This window comes from Ranitomeya variabilis, chromosome 1, assembly GCF_051348905.1.
Source record: "Ranitomeya variabilis isolate aRanVar5 chromosome 1, aRanVar5.hap1, whole genome shotgun sequence".
In the NCBI taxonomy this organism is placed as follows: Eukaryota; Metazoa; Chordata; class Amphibia; order Anura; family Dendrobatidae; genus Ranitomeya; species Ranitomeya variabilis.
The window spans coordinates 478,561,755-478,589,109 of NC_135232.1; the positions used below are offsets into that span (position 1 = coordinate 478,561,755).

Sequence of the window (27,355 nt, forward strand, 5' to 3'; positions counted from 1 at the left end):
GTTTAATAAGTGGGATTTCTTGCCTTATAAATGGGGTTGGGACCATCAGTTGTGTTGAGCAAGAAGTCTGGTGGATACACAGCTGATAGTCCAACTGAATAGACTGTTAGCTGCTTTTTTCTTGCCATAATACAAATTATAAGTAAAGAACAACGAGTGGCCATCATTACTTTAAGAAATGAAGGTCAGTCAGTCCGAAAAATTGGGAAAACTTTTAAAGTATCCCCATGGGCAGTTGCAAAAACCATCAAGCACTACAAAGAAACTGGCTCACATGAGGACCGCCCCAGGAAAGGAAGACCAAGAGTCAACTCTGCTTCTGAGGATAAGTTTATCTGAGTCACCAGCCTCTGAAATCGCAGGTTAACAGCACGTCAGATTAGAGACCAGGTCAATGCCACACAGAGTTCTAGCAGCAGACACATCTCTACAACAACTGTTAGGGCTCTTTTCCATTTGCGAGATAAATGCCCGTCTCTCGCATGTGAAAACCAAGCTCTGGTGCCGTCACTTGGGAGCGGGGCGTGCGGCTGCATGTGTTGCTATGCAGCCGCACTCTCCGCTCTGGAGTGCCGGCGCCAGAACTTGGTTTTCACATTCAAGACACGGACGTTTATCTCGCAAGTGGAAAGGAGCCCTTAAGAGGAGACTTTGTGCAGCAGGCCTTCATGGTAAAATGCTAGTAAACCACTGCTAAGGACAGGCAACAAGCAGAAGAGACTTGTTTAGGCTAAAGAACACAAGGAATAGACATTAGACCAGTGGAAATCTGTGCTTTGGTCTGATGAGTCCAAATTTGAGATCTTTGGTTCCAACCATCATGTCTTTGTGCGACGCAGAAAAGGTGAATGGATGGACTCTACATGCCTGGTTCCCACCGAGAAGCATGGAGGAGGAGGTGTGATGGTGTGGGGGTGCTTTGCTGGTGACACTATTGGGGTTTTATTCAAAATTGAAGGCATACTGAACCAGCATGGCTACCACAGCATCTTGCAGCGGCATGCTATTTCATCCAGTTTGCGTTTAGTTGGACCATCATTCATTTTTCAACAGGACAATGACCCCAAACACATCTCCAGGCTGTGTAATGGCTATTTGCCCAAGAAGGAGAGTGATGGGGTGCTACACCAGATGACCTGGCCTCCACAGTCACCAGACCTGAACCCAATCGAGATGGTTTGGGGTGAGCTGGACCGCAGAGTGAAGGCAAAAGGGCCAACAAGTGCCAAGCATCTCTGGGAACTCCTCAAGATTGTTGGAAGACCATTCCCGGTGACTACCTCTTGAAGCTCATCAAGAGAATGCCAAGAGTGTGCAAAGCAGTCATCAAAGCAAAAGGTGGCTACTTTGAAGAATCTAGAATATAAGACATATTTTCAGTTGTTTCACACTTTTTTTGTTAAGTATATAATTCCACATGTGTTAGATGCCTTCAGTGTGAATTTACAATTTTCACAGTCATGAAAATACAGAAAAATCATTAAATAAGAAGGTGTGTCCAAACTTTTGGTTTGTACTGTATGTGAATCGTTACACTACTTGTACAATGACATATACTTACCAATATAATACATGTATGTTGAGCGCACAAAGGCCATAATTATAAGTCCAGAACCAAATGAAATGATTCCAATAGTAATTAATCCCAAATCGCCTGTAAATCGAGAAAAAATTAAAACTCCTAGAAAGCTGGTGATGTAGGTCATGTATGCAGCGGCATTGCCATAGCCAACGTCTACAGGACCCCAATTTAGAGGCTTCTTTAGTACAAACACATTGATTACATCATCAGTTGCCGTAAAAGCAACATTAAAAAGTATAGCACTGACAAACAATGTAATAAGTATGAGCTTTGATGGTGCTGTAAGAACAGAATTTTCGGTATTGTCCTCTTGTATAGTAGTATTTCTAGAGTCTTTTAAAAGTCTGGTTGTCTCGGAATTATCATCTTCTTCTGGTGTCCTCAGAACAAAAATGCAGTATAGGACACAAAATGTGTAGCCACCAATGCTACAGAACATAAGAATAGTTCCTTGATGGCTTGTTATATGTAATAACACAAATAAATGTCCTGATACCAAGCTGCCTACAAATCCAGCTAATCCATACACCATTTCAATAATAATAAGTTTAAGTGATCGACTTCTTTCAGAAGAACATGAAGCAGCCCAAGCCATAACACCGGGCCAATAGGTTGTGAACCAGCCTGTTAATCCATTCAGTGCTGCAGATCCAAAAATCACTTCCACTGGCCATTCCCAGATGATGACAAACAATAAAAACATTCTTGATAGGAGGTATCCGAGCAATGGCACACATATAGTGACTTTCCTGCTCGTCTTGTCTCCAATTTTTGCTATGAGATAGGCAGACAGAAGAGGCGTTAATCCCATGATGACGTTATAAATTATGTAGAAGTTTGAGATGGCTTTCTGTAGCATGTCATCTCTACTAGAGTTGGATGGAACATCTTGGCTGTTGATGGATGTGTTGTAATGATTCCTTACCACCATAAGCAGTGCTGTATCATAGAAGGAGCTCGCAATCTGAGCCCCTGCAACTACTGGCTCAATCCACACTCTAGACATCTTTGTAGTATTGCAGATAATTAGTCTAAGAGGACCTATCACAAGAGAAAAAAATGGCAACATAAATTATAAAAAATATTCCAAATACATATAATTAACAGAACTGAGGAATTCCCTCAGTATGACAGGGATGGAGGTTTTTTAACTCTAATTTGTAGGATTTTGATATAGGAAAGAAATATATCTTGCTATCATGTTAGCCATAGCCACCCATAGGTGTGGAATATAGTGAATATTCATTCCCTTTAGTAGTGGCACATAGTCCCGGCATGGAGAGCAGTGAGTATTCCAGCTGTTGTCCTCTGCTTGTAAGCAGTGCATAACATCCCTGCCATGCGCTGCTTACAAGCATAAAGCAGCTGCTGGCAAAAGAACAAGATGCTGCGAGGGACTGCAGGAAGGTTAAGTGTAATGGTTTATGGGTTTTTTTATGACTTCTGATGGGGGCCATGCATAACAGGATGGCGATGAGAGCCAATCATACCAGGAAAAGGTTGGGGCCATGCATATCAGGAAGAAGATGGGGCCCTGCATTCCAGGATAGGGATAAGGAAGCCATGCATACCAGGACAGGGATGAGGGTGCCATGCCTACAACGCTAGGGATGAGGGAGCCATGCATACCAGAATAGGGATGAGAAGGCCATGCATACCAGGATGGTAATCAGGGCGCCATGCCTGCCAGGATAGGGATAAGGGGGCCATGCATACCAGGATGGGGATGATGGGGCCATGCTTGCCAGGATAGGGATGAAGGTGCTATGCATACCAGGATGTAGATGAGGGGGCAATGTATTCCAGGATTGGGGCCAATCATACCAGGATAAGTATGAGGGGGACCATGCCTACCAGGCTAGGGATGAGGGAGCCATGCATACCAGGATAGGGATGAGAAGGCCATGCATACCAGGATGGTAATCAGGGCGCCATGCCTGCCAGGATAGGGATAAGGGGGCCATGCATACCAGGATGGCGATGAGAGCCAATCATACCAGGAAAAGGTTGGGGCCAGGGCCGGACTGGGACTAAAATTCAGCCCTGACATTTGAAGGTGCACAGGCCCACTTGTCGCATGGTTAATATGTAATATCTATGTGTAGGTACAGGTCACAAGAAGTGAGGTGCGTGTAACATGAATATATAACATAGCTCTGTGCCCAGTATTGCAGCTCAGTCCTTTTTATTGCTCTTAGGTGCAGGATCGGGCAAAGCTGCCATTTTACACACAGAGCTGGGTCTCATAGATAATGAAGATGATGCTGCGGTATCTTCATATAGCTGATGGACAATGATGCAAAGAGTCATATACCCACTGAGCTAATATTTATCTATTTATTTTACTCACTGATATAGTGCCATTAATTCCACAGCACTTTACAGATGTTATCTTTACTATCCCCATTGGGGCTCCCAATCTACATTCCCTATGAGTCATTGGAGTGTGGGAGAAAACCAGAGTACCCGGAAGAAACCCACGTTAACACGGGGGGAGAACATACAAACTCCTTGCAGATGTTGTCCTTAGTAGAATTTGAACTCAGGACCCCAGTGCTGCAAAGCAACAGTGCTAACCACTAAGCCACCAAAAATCTCTACAAAGGCCAAGATCTGTGTTACCGCCATATCATGACCATATACTTGTAGATATCAGCTCTGCAGAACATATAAGAGATCACAGTACAGTTATATACACTGCTCAAAAAAATAAAGGGAACACTTAAACAACAGAATCTAACTCCAAGTAAATCAAACTTCTGTGAAATCAAACTGTCCAATCAGGAAGCAACACTGATTGACAATCAGTTTCACATGCTGTTGTGCAAATAGAATAGACAACAGATGAAATTATTGGCAATTATCAAGACAGCCTCAATAAAGGAGTGATTCTGCAGGTGGGGACCACAGACCACATCTCAGTACCAATGCTTTCTGGCTGATGTTTTGGTCACTTTTGAATGTTGGTTGTGCTTTCACACTCGTGGTAGCATGAGACGGACTCTACAACCCACACAAGTGGCTCAGGTAGTGCAGCTCATCCAGGATGGCACATCAATGCAAGCTGTGGCAAGAAGGTTTGCTGTGTCTGTCAGCGTAGTGTCCAGAGGCTTGAGACGCTACCAGTAGACAGACCAGTACACTAGGAGACGTTGAGGGGGCCGTAGGAGGGCAACAACCCAGCAGCAGGACCGCTACCTCAGCCTTTGTGCAAGGAGAAACAGGAGGAGCACTGCCAGAGCCCTGCAAAATGACCTCCAGCAGGCCGTAGGAGGGCAACAACCCAGCAGCAGGACCGGTACCTCAGCCTTTGTGCAAGGAGAAACAGGAGGAGCACTGCCAGAGCCCTGCAAAATGACCTCCAGCAGGCCACAAATGTGCATGTGTCATAACGGTTAGAAACTGACTCTATGAGGATGGTCTGAGTGCCCGACGTCCACAGATGGGGGTTGTCTGCAATCCTGGGATGGCTTGCTGACACTTGTACAACTCTATGGTACAGTACAGTGCCGGGAGGCCTACAATTTCTGCACAGCGCCCACTGCTTGTGTACATGATCTCGCAGCAGAAATGAAATCAGCAGGACCAAGGGAGGGGGCCCGGGGTGGCACAGAACAGCACAGAGCCACCCCCTGGTCCTGCTGGTTTCATCAGTGCACTGCAGCGTGATTCTGTGTGCACGGCAAGCGAATGCTGTCTGATGTGCATGCTGAAGAGGGAGGTGACTGAGAGGCCCATTAAAGGGACTGGCCCTTCTGGCATTTGCCAGAAGTGCCCGATGGCCAGTCCGGCCCTGGTTGGAGCCATGCATATCAGGAAGAAGATGGGGCCCTGCATTCCAGGATAGGAATGAGGAAGCCATGCATACCAGGACAGGGATGAGGGGGCCATGCCTACCAGGCTAGGGATGAGGGAGCCATGCATACCAGAATAGGGATGAGGAGGCCATGCATACCAGGATGGGGATGATGGGGCCATGCTTGCCAAGATAGGGATGTAGGAGCTATGCATACCAGGATGTAGATGAGGGGGCAATGCATACCAGGATTGGGGCCAATCATACCAGGATAAGTATGAGAGGGACCATGCCTACCAGGCTAGGGATGAGGGAGCCATGCATACCAGGATAGGGATGAGAAGGCCATGCATACCAGGATAAGGATGAGGGGGCCATACATATCAGGATGGGGCCAATCATACCAGTATAAGGATGAAGGGGATAATGCCTACCAGGATAGGGATGAGGGGGCCATGCATACCGGGATGGGGATGAGGGGACCATATATACCAGGATAGGAGATATTAAGTACAGAATTGATCACATTCTTTGCTTCAATTTTTTTTCTAATTTCCTCCTCTAAAACCTATGTGCGTCTGAAAAATACGCTAGATACAGCTCTGGGAAAAATTAAGAGACCACTGCAAAATGATCAGTTTGTCGGATTTTTCTCTTTATAGGTATAATTTTCAGTAAAATGTTATTTTATTCTATAAACTTCTGACAACATGTTTCCTAAGTTCCAAGCAATACATTTTGTATTTTTTTCTGACAAAGAAAAATGATCAAAATAGAAAACCCCCCAGTGCTTTCAGGCCTCAACAATACAACAATACTAATGTTTTAACTCAGGAAGAGTTCAGAAATCAATATTTTGTGGAATAACCATGATTTTTAATCCCAGCTTTCATGTGTCTTGGCATGCTTTCCACCAATCTTTCACACTGCTTCTGGCACAAGAATGTAAGCAGTTGTTCTTTGTTTGATGGCTTGTGACTATCCATCATCCTCTTGATTACATTCCAGAGGTTTTCAGTGGGGTTCAGGTCTGGAGATTGGGCTGCCCATGACAGGGTTTTGATGTGGTGGTCTCTTAATTTTTGCCAGAGCTATATATTCTTTTTTCTTTTATTGTGTGGCAATGAGAATTCGTCCTTGTTCTAAGTTTTTGCCCTGTCTCCCCCACATACAGACCGACAGCTGGATACTTGGTACATATAATTAAGTACCCACATTAGATGTGATGCAGCTGAAAGTACTTGGGATCTTGCTTACACTGAGTTTTCCTCCACTGCTACAAAACTGTGATTCTATAAAGCAACTGAATGGTAAATGGAACTTTGTGCTAAAATGTAGAAGGACTTTTAGGGTGTGTGTCCACGGTCAGTAAACGCTGCTTGTTTGACGCTGCGCAGAGCTGCAGCGTCAAACACGCAGCGTCCAGATGTTCCAGCATAGTGGAGGGGATTTTTTGAAATGCCGTGTCCACTATGCGTGGAAACCCGCACGCGGCGGGCCTGCGACTCCGGACATGCTGCACGTCTTTTCAGATCGCAGCATGTCCGTTCACCTTGCGGGGACGCAGCGTCCCCGCAAGGCATAACACAGGGCCCTATGGGAGGGGTACGATGATCCCGGATGTGTACAGTTAACACATCCGGCATCATCGCGTCCCAGAAGGGGGTGGGGCTTAGCGCCCAGCGGCTTCGCCGCTCCGGCGATACCGCCGGCCATCCTGAACGTGGACACGCAGCCTTAGTAACAGATCAATTTACCTGCTTTGTCATTCTATCAAGTCACAGTGCTATTGAATATAATGTCAAAATCAATGAACCTATTTTTCTCAGAAATTTGTCTAAAACAAATCACAAACCTAGTGACTTCATCAAATCCAAAAATCATCACAGAAAAAGCAGCCATACTTACTGACACCTGCTGACAATACCAATGTATTGTAAGGTGCAGCAGATCCCCATGATAAAAGGCGGAGGCAGCAAGGGTACAAAATACTGATGGACAAACATGCCTACTATCCATGTGGGGTGGGCTTATATTATTGATGGACATGGATAAGGCTTGTTTGAGGTGCCATTCACAAACGTATGTATTGTTCACCATTCCGGCATACAGCTTATTAGAAGCCCCCTGAAGGATGGTCACTTCTTTGAATTGATTTGCAACATTCCAAGCCTGAAGCCATTAAAAGAATCTGAAAATACTGACCATATACAAAGCAAGTTGTTTTTACATTGCAATGAATATGTTCATTCTTTTTAGTGTTTATTTAGCTCTTTTTTTTAGGAGTGCTATGGGGAGGACCCTTCTGCAAAAAAATGGTGTGTGCACTTTGGATTAGAGGTTGTTATGCTCGTGCTTGGATTGTTTAGCTCGAGCATGGATCGTGGTCCCACTGTGCTGTGGACCAAGGAGAGCCAGGAGGGTTGTGACTAAGTGCTACCCCAAGACTGACCCCAGATGGACGGCAAATGCGAGGAGAACCCGGCGAGGTGTCAAAAGGTGCTACACCAGGACTGAACTCGGTGACATGGTAGCTGAGTCCTCAACAGGATATGAAGATGCTGGCGGACACAACTGTTCAGTCACTGCAGATATTAGGGTTAGGAACAGGTTCAGTCACTGCAGGTTTTAGGGATAGGAACATGTTCAGTCACTGCAGGTTTTAGGGATATGAACAGGTTCAGTCACTACAGGTATTAGAGATAGGCACAGATTCAGCTAAAGGGAGTTTAGGAAAAGATCCAGACTTAGGACCAATCCCTGAACTTGTTTGTATCTAATTCAGACAAGGACAGACTCAGGTACAGGTTCAGAGTTCAAGCCTGGGTATTCAGCCCCCAGGGTGACGGAAACAGGAAAGATCAGATACAAATTCAGGGTTCAGGCCTGAGTATTCAGTCCCCAGAGTGGCAGTAACAGCAAGGATCAGATACAGGTACAGATGCAGTGTTCAGATTTCAGGCCTGGGTATTAAGCCCCCAGGGTGGCAGAAATAGAAAAGGACCTGCCAACTGAGCAATTGCACAAACACACTGAAAGAGAATGTTGCTCAGGCACTTTCCAACAGGTGGAGGTGCCTTAAATACCAAGTGCCTCTCCGCAATAGGCACACATTAGGAGGGCTCGCACTGTCTTTTTAAGAATCTCAAAGTTCTCAATCGAGTACCATAAGCAGGCATCCAGGAAACATGCACAGCCAGCAAATAACACAGTGCTTACAGCCAACAGTAAGCAGAGGACAAAAAGGTCACTGCACTGGGGTGATGAGTATGTCAGTGTCCCAGTATGGTGGGGGATGAGAAGCAATACAGGGACACAAGCAGTGGTGTTACAGAGGTCCAGAGCATTAATTAGCAAATTAGAATATTTTTTAATTGAACCTAAAAAGTTTTCAGTTAGTAAATATTAAGAGATAAAGGAAAAAAACAAACACACTGGCGCTCACTACACTTGAGGGCGAAAGGATGGTGACAGGGAGAATGGGTGGTAGGTTGGACACCCCTAGCTGCTGGGATCACTAAACAGGGTCTGTGCCTATCCTGGGAAAAAAATAGAAAATTATCACAACAAGACGGGGTGATGCCGCGCTCAGGGGTTGAATGCTGCGTAATGATAGACGGCAGGTAGCCGGCGCAATACCTAGGAGCCCCGGCCGAAGGCGTCCCTGGTAACCGCGAGGAGAAAGATGGCTGCTAGCGCCGGCTCGCGAGTGCCTGTACTGTGACGTCACAAGAGGTACGGAGCGGTTACCCTGATGAAGAAGGCCGAGCACCTTCAAAACGCGTTGGTTAGTCATTCCCTTTTTGGCCCCAACGCCGCTCCGTACCTCTTGTGACGTCACAGTACAGGCACTCGCGAGCCGGCGCTAGCAGCCATCTTTCGCCTCGCGGTTACCAGAAACGCCTTCAGCCGGGGCTCCTAGGTATCGCGCCAGCTGCTACACCTCCTCCTGCTCCCCTTTTTCCCCGCTGATGCTGCAACAGCAAGCAGCGGTGGCTGGATCGGGCAACTCTTTGGGTCCTGCAGTGGGACTACAAGCGCATCTACACATAGGGTAATGTTATGAACTGGTGGCCTAGGAGTAGCATTGGACGTACTCTGGAGAAGGTGGTATCTGTACTGACCGCGGACCCTGAACTTAACACCGCAACTAGAAGTAGCCGTGGGATGTACCTACTGATCCTAGACACCTCAACACAGCCGGAGGACTACTTAACCCTATAGATAGAAAAGGGAAAACTATCTTGCCTCAGAGAAAATTCCCAAAGGATAGGCAGCCCCCCACAAATATTGACTGTGAGAGGAGAGGAAAAAACATACACAGGCTGAAAACAGGATTTAGCAAAGGAGGCCAATCTAGCTAAATAGGAAAGATAGGACAGAGAACTATGCGGTCAGTATTAAAATACTAGGAAATATCCACCACAGAAAATACAAAAAACTCCACATCTAACTAAAGACATGGAGGGTATATCTGCCTCTCCAGAGATTCCAGCTTGACTGCATAAATCCTTACACAGATTAAGCTGGACAAGAAAAAACATGAAATGCACTGAACAATGAGGCCCACAAAATGTGGGCTGCAAAACAAGCAGAACTTATCTTGGTGAAAAGACCAGGAAGCAGGAGAATCCAGGATGCAGGATGTGAATCCTCCAGAAACAATGGACAACTGGCACTGACTAAAGGGTGAGGCCAGACTAAATAGCCCAGTCCAGAGAGGACACACCTGATAACTGCTGTGAAGGACAGACAGCAGCGCTACCACTTATAACCACCGGAGGGAGCCCAAGAACAGAATTCACAACAGTATCCCCCCCCCTTGAGGAGGGGTCACCGAACCCTCACCAGAGCCCCCAGGCCGATCAGGACGAGCCAAATGGAAGGCACGAACCAAATCGTCAGCATGAACATCAGAGGCAACAACCCAAGAATTATCCTCCTGGCCATAACCCTTCCACTTGACAAGATACTGAAGCCTCCGCCTTGAAAAACGAGAATCCAAGATCTTCTCAACAACATACTCCAACTCCCCATCAATCAACACCAGGGCAGGAGGATCAACAGAGGGAACGACGGGTACCACATATTTCCGCAACAAAGATCTATGAAAAACATTGTGGATGGAAAAAGAGGCTGGAAGGGCCAAACGAAAAGACACTGGATTGATAATCTCAGAAATCCTATAAGGACCAATAAACCGAGGCTTGAACTTAGGGGAAGAAACCTTCATAGGAACATGACGGGAAGACAACCAGACCAAATCCCCAACCCGAAGCCGGGAACCCACACGCCGCCGACGGTTAGCAAAACGCTGAGCCTCCTCCTGAGACAAGACCAAATTGTCCACAACATGAGCCCAAATTTGCTGCAACCTGTCAACCACAGAGTCCACCCCAGGACAATCAGAAGGCTCAACCTGCCCCGAAGAAAAACGAGGATGAAACCCAGAATTACAAAAAAAAGGTGAAACCAAGGTAGCAGAACTAGCCCGATTATTAAGGGCAAACTCGGCCAATGGCAAGAAAGCCACCCAATCATCCTAATCGGCAGACACAAAGCATCTCAAATAAGTTTCCAAAGTCTGGTTAGTTCGCTCGGTTTGGCCATTTGTCTGAGGATGAAATGCGGAAGAAAAAGACAAATCAATGCCCAGCCTAGCACAAAAGGCCCGCCAAAACCTGGAAACAAACTGGGAACCTCTATCGGACACAATATTCTCCGGAATGCCATGCAAACGAACCACATGCTGAAAAAACAACGGAACCAACTCAGAAGAGGAAGGCAATTTAGGCAAAGGTACCAAATGAACCATCTTAGAAAACCGGTCACAAACCACCCAGATAACCGACATCCTCTGGGAAACCGGAAGATCCGAAATAAAATCCATAGAAATATGCATCCAAGGCCTCTCAGGGACCGGCAAAGGTAAAAGCAACCCACTGGCCTGTGAGCAGCAAGGTTTGGCCCGCGCACAAGTCCCACAGGACTGCACAAAGGAACGCACATCCCGTGACACAGAAGGCCACCAAAATGACCTACCAACCAAATCTCTGGTACCAAAAATCCCAGGATGGCCAGCCAACACAGAACAGTGAACCTCAGAAATCACTTTGCTAGTCCATCTATCAGGAACAAACAGTTTCCCCACAGGACAGCGGTCAGGTTTATCAGCCTGAAATTCCTGAAGAACCCGTCGTAAATCAGGGGAGATGGCAGAAAGAATCACCCCTTCCTTCAGAATGCCGACCGGCTCAAGGACCCCAGGGGAATCAGGCAAAAAACTCCTAGAGAGGGCATCAGCCTTAACATTCTTAGAACCCGGAAGATACGAGACAACAAAATCAAAAAGGGAGAAAAACAGGGACCATCGGGCCTGTCTAGGATTCAGCCGTTTGGCAGACTCGAGGTAAATCAGATTCTTATGATCGGTCAATACCACAATACGGTGCTTAGCCCCCTCAAGCCAATGTAGCCACTCCTCAAATGCCCACTTCAAAGTCAATAACTCACGATTACCGACATCATAATTGCGTTCCGCAGGGGAAAACTTTCGAGAGAAGAAGGCACACAGTTTCATCAAGGAACCATCAGAATCCCTCTGAGACAAAACGGCCCCTGCCCCAATCTCAGAAGCGTCAACCTCAACCTGAAAAGGAAGAGAAACATCCAGCTGACGCAACACAGGGGCAGAAGTAAATCGGCGTTTAAGCTCCTGAAAGGCAGAAACGGCCGCAGAGGACCAATTCGTCACATCAGCGCCTTTCTTCGTCAAATCGGTCAGGGGTTTAACCACACTGGAGAAGTTGGCAATGAAACGGCGATAAAAATTAGCAAAGCCCAAAAATTTCTGAAGGCTCTTCACGGATGTGGGCTGGATCCAATCATGAATGGCCTGAACCTTAACCGAATCCATTTCTATAGATGAGGGAGAAAAAATGAAGCCCAAAAAAGAAACCTTCTGTACTCCAAAGAGGCACTTAGACCCCTTCACAAACAAGGCATTATCACGAAGGATCTGAAATACCATCCTGACTTGTTTCACATGAGACTCCCAATCATCCGAAAAAATCAAAATATCATCCAAATATACAATCATGAATTTATCAAGATAATTCCGAAATATATCATGCATGAAGGACTGAAACACAGATGGAGCATTAGAGTCCGAATGGCATCACAAGATATTCAAAATGGCCCTCGGACGTATTGAACGCAGTTTTCCATTCGTCGCCATGCTTAATACGAACAAGATTATATGCCCCTCGAAGGTCAATCTTAGTAAACCAACTAGCACCCTTAATCCTGGCAAACAAATCAGAGAGCAAAGGCAAAGGGTATTGGAATTTGACCGTGATCTTATTCAAGAGGCGATAATCAATACAGGGTCTCAAGGAGCCATCCTTCTTGGCAACAAAAAAGAACCTGCTCCCAATGGAGAAGAAGATGGCCGAATATGCCCCTTCTCCAAAGACTCCTTAACATAACTCCGCATGGCGGCATGTTCTGGCACAGACAGGTTGAAAAGTCGGCCCTTAGGGAACTTACAGCCTGGAATCAAGTCAATAGCACAATCACAGTCCCTATGCGGTGGAAGGGAACTGGACTTGGGCTCATCAAAAACATCCTGGAAATCTGACAAAAACTCAGGAACTTCAGAAGAGGGGGAGGAGGAAATTGACATCAAAGAAACGTTATCATGAACCCCCAGACAACCCCAACTAGTCACAGACATAGATTTCCAATCCAACATCGGATTATGCACCTGTAACCATGGAAACCCCAGCACAATAGCATCATGCAGATTATGCAACACCAGAAAACGACAATCTTCCTGATGGGCTGGCGCCATGCACATGGTTAACTGTGTCCAAAACTGAGGTTTATTTTTAGCCAATGGTGTAGCATCAATGCCCCTCAAAGGGATAGGACTCTGCAAAGGTTGTAAGGGAAACCCACAACGTCTGGCAAATTCTAAGTCCATTAAATTTAAAGCGGCGCCTGACTCCACAAATGCCATGACAGAAAATGACGATAATGAGCAGATCAGGGTCACAGATAACAGAAATTTAGGTTGTACAGTACTGATGGTAACGGAATTAGCGATTCTCTTGACACGCTTAGGGCAATCAGAAATAACATGAGCAGAATTGCCGCAGTAAAAACACAACCTATTCTGACGTCTGAATCCTTGTTGTTCAGCTCTAGACACAATCCTATCACATTGCATAGGCTCAGGACTCCGCTCGGAAGACAACGCCATAGTGTGCACAACTCTGCGCTCACGCAAGCGCCGATCAATTTGAATGGCCAGAGACCTAGAATCACTCAGACCAGCAGGCGTGGGGAACCCCACCATAACATCTTTAACGGATTCAGAAAGACCCTTTCTGAAAATTGCCACCAAAGCATCCTCATTCCATTTAGTCAACACAGACCATTTTCTAAATTTCTGGCAATATGATTCTGCCGCTTCTTGACCCTGACACAGGGCCAACAAGGTTTTCTCAGCATGCTCTACAGAGTTAGGTTCATCATACAATAACCCTAGCGCCTGAAAAAAGGTGTCTACATTAAGCAACGCCGGATTCCCAGGTTCCAGGGCAAATGCCCAATCCTGGGGATCGCCACGCAACAGAGATATGACAATTTTAACCTGCTGGATGGGATCAATGTTGTGAATTCCGTTCTTGGGCTCCCTCCTGTGGTTATGAATGGTACTCTTGTGAGTTCTGCCCTTGGGCTCCTTCTGGTGGTTTCGAGTGGAACTGCTACTCCTTGAGGTTCTGCAGCAGCTGCTTTCACTAATCGGCTCCACTGGCCTTGCTATTTAACTTGGCTCTGGTCTGTAGTCCATGCCAGCTGTCAATGTTCTCTGGGTTGGATTCAGATCTTTACTTGGATTTCTCTGATGGCCTGTCCATTTCAGCATAAGATAAGTTCTTGCTAGTTCTTTGGTTGTCCATTTGCTTTGGACCTTACTGCTCAGTTAAGTTATGTTTCTTTTGTCCAGCTTGTCATTATGAAATATTCAGGCTAGCTGGAAACTCTGGGGAAGCAGATTTGCCCCTCCACACCGTGAGTCGGTGTGGAGATCATTTTTGTAAACTCTGCGTGGATTTTTAGTTTTTAATACTGACCGCACAGTATCCTTTCCTATTTTCTGTCTATCTAGATTAGAATTGGCCTCCTTTGCTAAAATCTGATTTCATTTCTGTGTATGTCATTTCCTTCTCTACTCACAGTCAATACATGTGGGGGGCTATCTTTCCTTTTGGGAATTTCTCTGAGGCAAGATAGTTTTCTGTTTCCATCTTAAGGGGTAGTTAGTTCTTAGGCCGTGACGAGGCGTCTAGGGAGAGTTAGGAACGTCCCACGGCTATTTCTAGTGTTGGTGTTAGGAGTAGGGTTTGCGGTCAGTAAAGTTACCACCTCCTCAGAGCTTGTCCCATGACTCATTTTACCCACCAGGTCATATCAGTGCTTCTCCGTAACCACCAGGTCATAACAGTACAGCTGGCCCACAATGTGTTAAATGCATCTCAAAAGAGGGAAAAGAAAGTTCTGAGCCATTTTTTTTTCCTTTGCAGCTTGTTTTGTCTTTTTTTTCCCCTTAATCTTTGGGTGGTTCCGGATTTTGGTGCTGATATGGAGGTTCAGGGTCTGTTCTCACGTGTTGATCAGCTCGCTGCAAGGGTACAGAGTATCCAAGATTATGTTGTTCAGACTCCGGTTCTAGAGCCTAGAATTCCTATTCCTGATTTGTTTTCTGGTGATAGATCTAAATTTCTGAACTTTAAAAATAACTGCAGATTGTTTTTTGCTTTGAGACCCCGTTCCTCTGGTGACCCCATTCAGCAGGTGAAGATTGTCATTTCTCTGCTGCGTGGAGACCCGCAGGACTGGGCATTCTCCCTAGAGCCAGGGAATCCTGCATTGCTCAATGTAGATGCATTTTTTCAAGCACTTGGACTGCTGTATGACGAACCTAATTCTGTGGATCAGGCAGAAAAAAATCTTGCTGGCTCTGTGTCAGGGTCAGGAAGCAGCAGAAGTATACTGCCAGAAATTTAGAAAGTGGTCTGTGCTCACAAAATGGAATGAGGATGCCCTAGCAGCTATTTTCAGAAAGGGTCTTTCTGAAGCCCTTAAAGATGTTATGGTGGGGTTCCCCATACCTGCTGGTTTGAACGAATCAATGTCTCTGGCCATTCAGATTGATCGGCGCCTGCGCGAGCGTAAGGTTGTGCACCATATGGCGGTGTCCTCTGGGCTGAGTCCTGAGCCTATGCAATGTGATTGGATTTTGACTAGAGCAGAACGGCAGGAATTCAGACGTCAGAATGGGCTGTGTTTTTACTTTGGTGACTCTACTCATGCTATTTCTGATTGCCCGAAGCGTACTAAGAGGGTTGCTAGGTCTGTTACCATTAGTACTGTACAGCCTAAATTTCTCTTGTCTGTTACCCTGATTTGCTCATTGTCGTCCTTTTCTGTAATGGCATTTGTGGATTCTGGCGCTGCCCTGAACTTAATGGACTTAGAATTTGCCAAGCGCTGTGGTTTTTACTTGGAGCCTTTGCAGAGTCCTATTCCCTTGAGGGGGATAGATGCTATGCCATTGGCCAAGAATAAACCTCAGTACTGGACACAGTTGACCATGTACATGGCTCCAGCACATCAGGAAAATATTCGTTTTTTGGTGTTGCATAATTTGCATGATGTTGTTGTGCTGGGTTTTCCATGGTTACAGCTACATAATCCGGTGCTGGATTGGAAATCTATGTCTGTGACTAGTTGGGGTTGCCAAGGGATGCATTGTGATATTCCTTTGATGTCAATTTCCTCTTCCCCCTCTTCTGAAGTTCCTGAGTTTTTGTCGGATTTCCAGGATATATTTGATGAGCCCAAGTCCAGTTCCCTACCTCCTCATAGGGACTGTGATTGTGCTATTAACTTGATTCCTGGCTGTAAGTTCCCTAAGGGTCGACTCTTCAATCTGTCTGTGCCAGAGCATGCCGCTATGCAGAGTTATGTAAAGGAGTCCTTAGAGAAGGGGCATATTCGCCCGTCTTCGTCACCGTTGGGAGCGGGGTTCTTTTTTGTTGCCAAGAAGGATGGCTCCTTGAGGCCCTGTATAGATTATCGCCTTCTCAATAAGATCACGGTCAAATTCCAGTACCCTTTACCTTTGCTTTCTGATTTGTTTGCTCGGATTAAGGGGGCTAGCTGGTTTACCAAGATCGACCTTCGAGGGGCGTATAATCTTGTTCGTATTAAACAGGGCGATGAATGGAAAACAGCATTTAATACGCCCGAAGGCCATTGAATATCTTGTGATGCCTTTCGGGCTCTCTAATGCTCCATCTGTGTTTCAGTCCTTTATGCATGATATTTTCCGGGATTATCTGGATAAGTTCATGATTGTATATTTGGATGATATTTTGGTGTTTTCCGATGATTGGGAGTCTCATGTGAAGCAGGTCAGGATGGTATTTCAGATCCTTCGTGCTAATGCATTGTTTGTGAAGGGGTCTAAGTGCCTTTTTGGAGTTCAGAAGGTTTCTTTTTTGGGTTTCATTTTTTCTCCCTCGGCTATTGAAATGGACCCTGTTAAGGTCCAGGCCATTCATGATTGGACTCAACCCACATCTGTGAAGAGCCTTCAGAAATTTTTGGGCTTTGCTAATTTTTATCGCCGCTTCATTGATAATTTTTCTAGTGTGGTTAAACCTCTGTCCGATTTAACGAAGAAAGGTGCTGATGTGGTGAATTGGTCCTCTGCGGCTGTGGAGGCCTTTCAGGAGCTTAAACGTCGCTTTACTTCTGCCCCTGTACTGCATCAGCCAGATGTTTCTCTCCCTTTTCAGGTTGAGGTTGACGCTTCTGAGATTGGGGCAGGGGCCGTTTTGTCTCAGAGAAGTTCTGATGGCTCTTTGATGAAACCGTGTGCTTTCTTCTCCAGAAAGTTTTCGCCTGCTGAGTGTAATTATGATGTCGGCAATCGGGAATTGTTGGCTATGAAGTGGGCATTTGAGGAGTGGCGACATTGGCTTGAGGGAGCTAAGCATCGCGTTGTGGTCTTGACCGACCATAAGAATCTGATTTACCTCGAGTCTGCCAAGCGGTTGAATCCTAGACAAGCTCGATGGTCTCTGTTTTTCTCCCGTTTTGATTTTGTGGTTTCATATCTTCCGGGATCTAAGAATGTGAAGGCTGATGACCTTTCTAAGAGTTTTTTGCCTGATTCTCCGGGAGTTCTTGAGCCAGCTGGTATTCTCAAGGAGGGGGTTATTCTTTCTGCCATCTCCCCTGATTTGCGGCGGGTGCTTCAGGAGTTTCAGGCTGATAAACCTGACCGCTGCCCAGTGGGGAAACTGTTTGTTCCTGATAGATGGACTAAAAAGGTAATTTCTGAGATTCATTGTTCTGTATTGGCTGGTCATCCTGGGATTTTTGGTACCAGAGATTTGGTTGCCAGGTCCTTTTGGTCCATTGTTCTTTCAGCATATGGTTCGTTTGCATGGCATTCCGGAGAATATTGTGTCTGACAGAGGTTCCCAGTTCGTTTCTAGGTTTTGGCAGTCCTTTTGTGCTAGAATGGGCATTGATTTGTCTTTTTCGTCAGCATTTCATCCTCAGACAAATGGCCAACGGAGCGAACCAATCAGACCTTGGAAACCTATTTGAGATGCTTTGTGTCTGCTGATCAGGATGATTGGGTGACCTTTTTGCCGTTGGCCGAGTTTGCCCTTAATAATCGGGCAAGTTCGGCTACCTTGGTTTCGCCTTTTTTTTGTAACTTTGGTTTTCATCCTCGTTTTTCTTCGGGGCAGGTTGAACGTTTGGACTGTCCTGGTGTGGATTCTGTGGTGGACAGGTTGCAGCGGATTTGGACTCATGTGGTGGACAATTTAACGTTGTCTCAGGAAAAGGCTCAGCGTTTTGCTAACCGTCGTCGGTGCGTTGGTCCCCGGCTTCGTGTTGGGGATTTGGTCTGGTTGTCTTCTCGTCATGTTCCTATAAAGGTTTCTTCCCCTAAGTTCAAGCCTCGCTTTATTGGTCCTTATAAGATTTCTGAAATTATCAATCCTGTGTCTTTTCGTTTGGCCCTTCCAGCTTCTTTTTCCATTCATAATGTGTTCCATAGATCTTTGTTGCGGAGATATGTGGTGCCCATGGTCCCCTCCGTTGACCCTCCTGCTCCGGTGTTGGTTGAGGGGGAGTTGGAGTATGTGGTGGAGAAGATTTTGGATTCTCGTCTTTCGAGGCGGAAGCTTCAGTATCTGGTTAAGTGGAAGGGTTATGGCCAGGAGCATAATTCTTGGGTTTTTGCCTCCGATGTCCATGCTGCCGATTTGGTTCGTGCTTTTCATTTGGCTCGTCCTGATCGGCCTGGGGGCTCTGGTGAGGGTTTGGTGACCCCTCCTCAAGGGGGGGTACTGTTGTGAATTCCGTTCTTGGGCTCCCTCCTGTGGTTATGAATGGTACTTTTGTGAGTTCTGCCCTTGGGCTCCCTCTGGTGGTTTCGAGTGGAACTGCTGCTCCTTGAGGTTCTGCAGCAGCTGCTTTCACTAATCGGCTCCACTGGCCTTGCTATTTAACTTGGCTCTGGTCTGTAGTCCATGCCAGCTGTCAATGTTCGCTGGGTTGGATTCAGATCTTTACTTGGATTTCTCTGATGGCCTGTCCATTTCAGCATAAGATAAGTTCTTGCTAGTTCTTTGGTTGTCCATTTGCTTTGGACCTTACTGCTCAGTTAAGTTATGTTTCTTTTGTACAGCTTGTCATTATGAAATATTCAGGCTAGCTGGAAGCTCTGGGGAAGCAGATTTGCCCCTCCACACCGTGAGTCGGTGTGGAGATCATTTTTGTAAACTCTGCATGGATTTTTAGTTTTTAATACTGACCGCACAGTATCCTTTCCTATTTTCTGTCTATCTAGATTAGAATTGGCCTCCTTTGCTAAAATCTGATTTCATTTCTGTGTATGTCATTTCCCTCTCTACTCACAGTCAATACATGTGGGGGCTATCTTTCCTTTTGGGAATTTCTCTGAGTCAAGATAGTTTTCTGTTTCCATCTTAAGGGGTAGTTAGTTCTTAGGCCGTGATGAGGCGTCTAGGGAGAGTTAGGAACGTCCCACGGCTATTTCTAGTGTTGGTGTTAGGAGTAGGGTTTGCGGTCAGTAAAGTTACCACCTCCTCAGAGCTTGTCCCATGACTCATTTTACCCACCAGGTCATATCAGTGCTTCTCCGTAACCACCAGGTCATAACAGATCACCAGAGGAACGGGGCTTCAGAGCAAAAAACAGTTTACAGTTATTTTTAAAGCTCAGAAATTTAGACCTGTCCCCAAAAAACAGATCAGGAGTTGGAATTCTAGGCTGTAAAACCGGAGTCTGAACGATATTATCAGAAATACCCTGTACTCTAGCAGCAAGTTGATCCACATGAGAAGCAAGTCCCTGAACATCCATGTCAGCGCCAAACTCCTGAACCACCCAGAGGTAAAGAGGGAAAAAAAAACACAACAGAGTACAGAAAAAAAAATGTCTCAGCACTTTCTTTCCCTTCTTCTGAGATGCGGTTAACTCATTGTTGTCCAGTTGTACTGTTATGAACTGGTGGCCTAGGAGTAGCATTGGACGTACTCTGGAGAAGGTGGTATCTGTACTGACCGCGGACCCTGAACTTAACACCGCAACTAGAAGTAGCCGTGGGATGTACCTACTGATCCTAGACACCTTGACACAGCTGGAGGACTACTTAACCCTATAGATAGAAAAGGGAAAACTATCTCGCCTCAGAGAAAATTCCCAAAGGATAGGCAGCCCCCCACAAATATTGACTGTGAGAGGAGAGGAAAAAACATACACAGGCTGAAAACAGGATTTAGCAAAGGAGGCCAATCTAGCTAAATAGGAAAGATAGGACAGAGAACTATGCGGTCAGTATTAAAATACTAGGAAATATCCACCACAGAAAATACAAAAAACTCCACATCTAACTAAAGACATGGAGGGTATAACTGCCTCTCCAGAGATTCCAGCTTGACTGCATAAATCCTTACACAGATTAAGCTGGACAAGAAAAAACATGAAATGCACTGAACAATGAGGCCCACAAAATGTGGGCTGCAAAACAAGCAGAACTTATCTTGGTGAAAAGACCAGGAAGCAGGAGAATCCATGAAGGGATGTGAATCCTCCAGAAACAATGGACAACTGGCACTGACTAAAGGGTGAGGCCAGACTAAATAGCCCAGTCCAGAGTGGACACACCTGATAACTGCTGTGAAGGACAGATAGCAGCGCTACCACTTATAACTACCGGAGGGAGCCCAAGAACAGAATTCACAACAGGGTAAGCACCTTCCTGCAATGCAGTGTTTACGCATATGTACATATATATATACATGTTCTAGACATTCTTCCTAGCATCTATCTACGCCTTGTGTTAGGTATATATCTACAGCCACATCCCGGGTAGTAATCAGGACCTGGATACCGGCTACCTGCCGTCTATCATTACGCAGCATTCAACCCATGAGCACGGCATCACCCCGTCTTGTTGTGAAAATATTAAGAGATATTAAAGAGGTATTCCAGTTTCTGAACATACAGTAGTGCTTGAAAGTTTGTGATCCTTTCAAAACTTTCCATATTTCTGTATTTGATCTAAAACTATATCAGACTTTTAAACAAGTCCTACAAGTAGATAAAAATAACCACATCAAAGAAATGAATAAAAAAAATTAGACTTTGAATAATTTTCCTCAATAACAAATGAGAAGATCACGTCTGTTAGTGGCAAAAGTATGTGAACCTCTAGGATTAGCAGAAGGTCCAATTAGAGTTTGGTGTTTTCAATCAATGGGATGACAATCAGGCATGAGTGGGAGACCTTTTATATGAAAAGAACAGGGATCTATCAAAGTATGATTTTTACTACACGTGTTTATGGAAATGCATCATGGCATGAACAAAGGAGATTTCTTTGGACCTCAGAAGAAGAGTATTTGATACTTAACAAGCTGGAAAAGGTTACAAAACTATATTTAAAAAGTTTGGACTCCACTAATCCATGGTCAGATAGAATGTGTACAAATAGAGGAACTCCTTCATTATTTCCCTGCCTAGGTATAGTCAACCAACAAAGATCACTCCAGGAGTAAGGCGTAAAATAGTCTGGTTGGTCAGAAAAGAACTGAAGGTGACCTTTAAGCAACTAAAGGCCCCTGTCACATTAGGTTATGTTAATGTTCATGAGTCCGCCATCGGGAGGACACTGAACAACATTGGTGTGCATGGCAGGATTGCAAGGAGAAAGATACTCCTCTCCCAAAAGATTGTTGTCATGTCTACAGTCTGCTAAAAATCATATAGACACGCCAAAAGGCTAATGGAACAATGTTTTGTGGACGGAAGAGACCGAAATAGTTTTTTGGTTAAAATGTTATGTTTTGGCGAAAGAAAACCACTACATTACAGAAAAAAACTCATAAATATGTGAAACATGGTAGTGGTAGTATCATGGATGGGGCATTTTTGCAGGACAGCTTGCCATTATTGATGAAAATATGAATTCTGACAGAAAATTCTAAAGGAAAATGATAGCACACCTTTTCATGAGCTGAATCTCAAGAGAAATGGGGCCATTAGCAAAGACCCAAAGCACACAGGTCATTCTACAAGAGAAGCCATAAAGAACAATAATGTTAAAGTTTCGGAAAGGCCAAGTAAAAGTCCTAACTGTAATCCAATAAATGTTATGGAAGGACCTGAAACGAGCAGCTCTTGGGAAAAAACCCACCACCATAATAGAGCTGAAGCTGTTATGTAGGGAGAAATGGGCTAAAACTCTTCCAAAGCGATGTGTAGGAGTAATCAGCAACTGCTGAAAGCCTGCAGATGCAGTTATTGATGCACATGGAAGTCACACCAGATGCAAAAAGAAAAAAACGTTCAGATAGCGAAAATCTGATGTAGTTTTTAGTGATGAGCGAGTGTACTCGTTGCTCGGGTTTTCCCAGGCACGCTCGGGTGACCTCCTAGTATTTGTTAGTGTTCGGAGATTAAGTTTTCATCGCGGCAGCTGAATTATTTACAGCTATTAGCCAGCTTGATTACATGTGAGGATTCCCTAGCAATCAGGCAACCCCCACATGTACACAGCCTGGCTGGTAGCTGTAAATCATTCAGCTGAGGTGATGAAAACTTAATCTCCAACACTAACAAATACTCAAAGATCACCCGAGCGTGTTCGGGGGAGGGGGAACCCGAGCAAAGAGTATATTCGCTCATCACTGGTAGTTTTAGGTTAAATTTATTCAAGAACATGGAACATTCTAAAGGGTTCACAAACTTTCCAGCACCACTGTAAATGGGTTTTATTGCATAATGGAAACTTTATAATTCTCTGATTTACTTTTTGTATCCTCACAGTCTTCAAAATGTTTGCACAGATGTATTAAAAATTGTCATTGGATAATGGGTTGGATCACAGGGTTACAGCCTTTTAAAAGATACAGCTCTGATAACTGCAGTGAATTAAGATTTGTATTCCTTGAAACTGAGAGTTGTAATTGACTTGCTGCAAGCAGAGATCTTAAAAATACAAAAATATTGATATGGAAAGTGTAGTAAAAAAAAGTTCTATTTTTTTAATCATATAATATAGAAGCTTTTTCTCCATGACTAAGGACTGATGTATGGTCAGAAAGGTTTCAGCTGGATTAAATGGGAGTCTGTATGTGGACTTTAAAGGGAATCTGTCAGTAGGACCAACCCTCCTAACCCATCTATATATGCTGGTAGTTCATAGAAAGTTGAAAAAAATGATAACTTGATATTTGTGATTCAGTGTTTTAATCAAGAGTAATCCACACTTTTCTTAAAATGTAAATGAGCTGTTAAGATCTATAGGCCAGACTGAGCATTACCAGTGCGAGACATGTAAATAGCAGTCTGCTTTCCTGATCTACATGTCTCACAATGGTATCTCCCCCTTTCAATTAAAATACGCTCTGGAGGCAGTTTCTCAGTAAGATCAATGTCCGGCTCACAGATCTTAACAGCTTATTTACATATTAAGAAAAACATCAATTTCTTGGGTATAAGATATCAGATCGCAGATATCAAAGTATAATTTTATTCATCTTTCTATAACCTACATGCACCTTTAAGACAGGTTAGAAGGGTTGATGCTAGTGACAGATTCTCTTTAACCCCCTTACGACCTATGATGTACTTATACTTCATCGCCTCCTTTTTGATGCAGGGTTCAGACACTGAGTCAGCATCTTTTCAGGCACATGACAGGTGAATTGATCAACCGTCATGTGCCCCTAACAGCGGCGAATGGAATCGTGTTCCACCCGTGGCTCTTAACATGTTAAATGTCGCTGTCAATCTCTGACAGCAACATTTAACATGACCACCCGGGAAGCGCGTCACTAACCCCGCCCATTGGAGCCGCTGTCACATGATCGCGGTGCGCCGATGGGTTGGCATGACAACCGGGGGTCTGCATGAGACCCCCGTGCTTGTCATTCCTGATCTGCTATGGCCAGCATTTATAGAAGATGATCATTTCTGCTACACATAGGAGGGCCGAAGCACTGCTATGTGTAGCACAAGTAATCAGATAATGGCAGCTTCAAGTCTCCTAAGGAGACCGTTGAAGCACATAAAAAGTGTAAAAAAAAAAAAAAAAGTTTCAACAAATATTTAAAAAATATAAAAGGTGCAGATTCAGACCTGCGTTTTCTGCCAAGAAATGAAGAATCTGCACAGAAAATTCCACAGTCAAATCTGCAACGTGTGCACATAGCCTTTAAGTTCAAATCATCCCTTTTTGACCCATTCAAATTAAATAAAAAATAAAAAATGCACATATTTGGTATCGCTGCATTCAGAAATGCCCGATCTATCAAAATATAAAAAGAATTAATCCGATCGGCGTAAAGAGAACAAAAAATAAAAACGCTAGAGTTCCATTTTTTGGTAGCCGCAACATTGCAATGAAATGCAATAACAGGTGATCAATAGATCGTATCTACCCCAAATTGGTATAGATAAAAACATCAACTCGATGCGCAAAAAATAAGCCTTCACCAGCCCCAGATCACAAAAAATAGATACGCTACAGGTCTCGGAAAATGGCGCCATTTTTTTTCAAACTTTGGATTTTGTTTTCATCAGTTAAATAAAAAGACCCTGTACATGTTTGGTATCTACGAACTCGTAATGACCTGGAGAATCAGAATGGCTGGTCACTGCACTAGGAATTCTTTCCCATTTTCCAGTGCATTGTATGGTAAAACCAATGGTGTCTTTCAAAAGAGCAACTTATTTGCTTTTGCAAAAAATAAGCCCTCACATGGCCATATTGATGGAAAAATAAAAAAGTTATGGCTCTGGGAAGAAGGGGAGCGAAAAACGAACACGGAAAAATGGAAAATCCCAAAGTGGTGAAGGTGTTAATAAATCTAGAATAAAGCAAAATTATTATCGTATACTCTCAGGATGCTGGATGATTATGTATATATATATATATATTCTAAAATAAAAAAAAATAAAAAAATCACTTAAAACCATAAAATATGTAAAAATATTTTAGGACAAAAATGTTTTAGAATGAAGGTCTTGGAAGGTTGTACAAATACAGAACGTAATTAAGGGGTTTGTCTATATTAAAAATGTAATCAAGGTAGGGAATATAGTAAAATAAGTAAAAATGAAAACTATTGAAATTTCACACAACGACATAATTGGTCGTAAAGTCTCCAAATGATATGAGAATAACAAATGGAAAGGACTGCGGTGCTCATCAGTAAGATCTCCACGTAGTGTTACACACATTGCAATAACTGGCCAAGCATAGATGAATGAAGTTACTAATGTATGTATCTGGTATAAATAACATAGTTAGGCGGCTGTGTCAAGTAAGTCTGCAAAAGTTGTAGGGAAAATCTTTCCTGCTTCTATCCACAAGTTACAACTTGTCAGTGAAATATGCCATATTGTATCTATTATATCAGGAATGTATATTGTACAATATATATATATATATATATATATATATTTATATTGTACATTTCATTATGAGCAACGAATGAAAGTACTTACAATTGCAAATAGAGAAGAGAGCTGATCTGTGCGGCTGAAAGATGATTTTCTGATGTTTGGAACAGACGGGAACTTCACTGTTTTTTCACTTTTCCACTTCTGGTTTAGTGACGACAAAAAAAAAAAGAGACGAGCTACAGAAAATCCCTCCCCCTCTTGGTATGCGTGCATAAGAGGTAAAGCCAACCATGTAAAGAGAAGAAACAAATTAAAGTGAATTTAATCACATAAACAATTTAGCTCTATCACTTTCAGGCAGATTGCAGCTGGGTTCACAAGTGGCAAAAATGTGTGCCAAATTTTTGTAAATCTGCTGTGTACTCACTGCAAAATTCACGTGTGAGGCTTCATTCAGATGTCTGCTTTACAGTGTTATCACAGCATAGCCCTCAGTCAATTCAACTTTAGGGACATCTATCCGTCTAGTTAAGACGATCACGGATTTGGATAATTTTAGCCTATAAAATGTTTGCACCTCCTAATTGTTTTCAGAGTGCCCCTCTTAATAAATAATAAAAATAAGTATTGGTTAAACAAATCTCAAACTCAACTGAAAAAAATTATTTGGAAAGATAGGAGACTAAGAGTTGATAACAAAACAATACAGAAAAAGAATATTAATCGGGACTGGGTGTCACGAATATATCAAGTTATTATTTGTCAAATCTAATAAAACAGAGCCACAATTAGGTCATATTCAATGAAACTACAAGCTGTATATTAATAGAAAAATCCTTAAACAAAAATATTCCTTTAAAAATTTTAAATTTTGGCTCTTTTGACTATCAACTTACCTTCTCCGAATTCATCATCCATGAACGCTACTATCTATGCCTAAAAATTCTTATATAAGTCGTTAAAATCACCCCCATTTAGTATCATGGCCAACATTCCAATAGATATTCTTGAAAGACCGTAGCTATCCCTTACAAAAATCTGAGGGATTGGAAAGAGAAAGGCATAAAATTCATATCAAACCTCTTCCTAGACAAAAATAAAGAAATCACTTCATCTTGCAGGAAACTTATAAACTAAATGGTTGTGAATTAATATAGCTCCCAACTTCGAATGATAAGAAAGAGGAGACACGCTACATTGTGTTTAGGCCCGTCAAGGCTTACATCCGAATCCTGGGACCATTGACTATAATGGTGCCGACAAGTGATAGGCAAGTGTGTGGGGCACTGCTCGATACTCAATCGGGTCTCCTGAGTGCTCGAGCACCATGTCCGAGTCCCAGCCCCACATAATAATTGCATGTTAGACAGCCAATGAACATGCGGGGATTGCACGTTGTCAGGAAGATGGGAATTATTTTTCCATTATGCTGTGGGACCAAGTCCTGCTTGCAGCCCCTCGCACTGCTGCAGCCCACTCTTTGTCCCTCTTTGGGAATTTCTACTCCCCCCTCCCTTCAACCAAGTGGTCATTTTGGAATGTAAGTGTGACGCCCGGGAGACCGAAGTACCCAGCACTAGACCAATGAAGTCTGTCTCTTGAGGGGGATGTCACGAATGGCTTGACCCAGTGCTGTGGTCTCAGGCAATGCACAGTGTAAGGGATATCGTGAAGGAACAGGCACTTACTTGATTAGCAGCGGATCCTCCCAGTTTACTTCATCATGAAGGGATTTGCAATCAGTACTGTCACCGGAGTCTGTATGAGCACTCTGAATTACTCTGACCTTGTCAAGATTTCTATCTCTTATTATGCGCAGCTTCCATGTGGCCCTGCTGCTGTATGTGAACTGGCTGCCGACTCAATCTGTCCCTCCCGGGTCCTGGTTCGACGGGCAACCCGAGTCCTTTTTGTCAGTTTATCCCCTCTGGGAATACCGCTGAACT

At 44.1% G+C, this 27,355-nt stretch overlaps 1 protein-coding gene across 1 annotated transcript in view; it reads right to left on the reverse strand.

The window, feature by feature from the left end:
- Positions 1-25,637, reverse strand: part of LOC143765011 (solute carrier family 46 member 2-like) — a 43,738-nt gene extending 18,101 nt beyond the window's left edge. Inside the window, exons 1-2 of the mRNA XM_077251222.1 lie at positions 25,512-25,637; positions 1,562-2,623 (exon numbers count right to left, since the gene is read on the reverse strand). Of these exons, the coding sequence (XP_077107337.1) occupies positions 1,562-2,588 (1,027 nt within the window). The 5' untranslated portion in view covers positions 2,589-2,623; positions 25,512-25,637. The remainder of the gene's footprint in view (positions 1-1,561; positions 2,624-25,511) is intronic.
- Between the last annotated feature and the right edge of the window lie 1,718 nt (positions 25,638-27,355).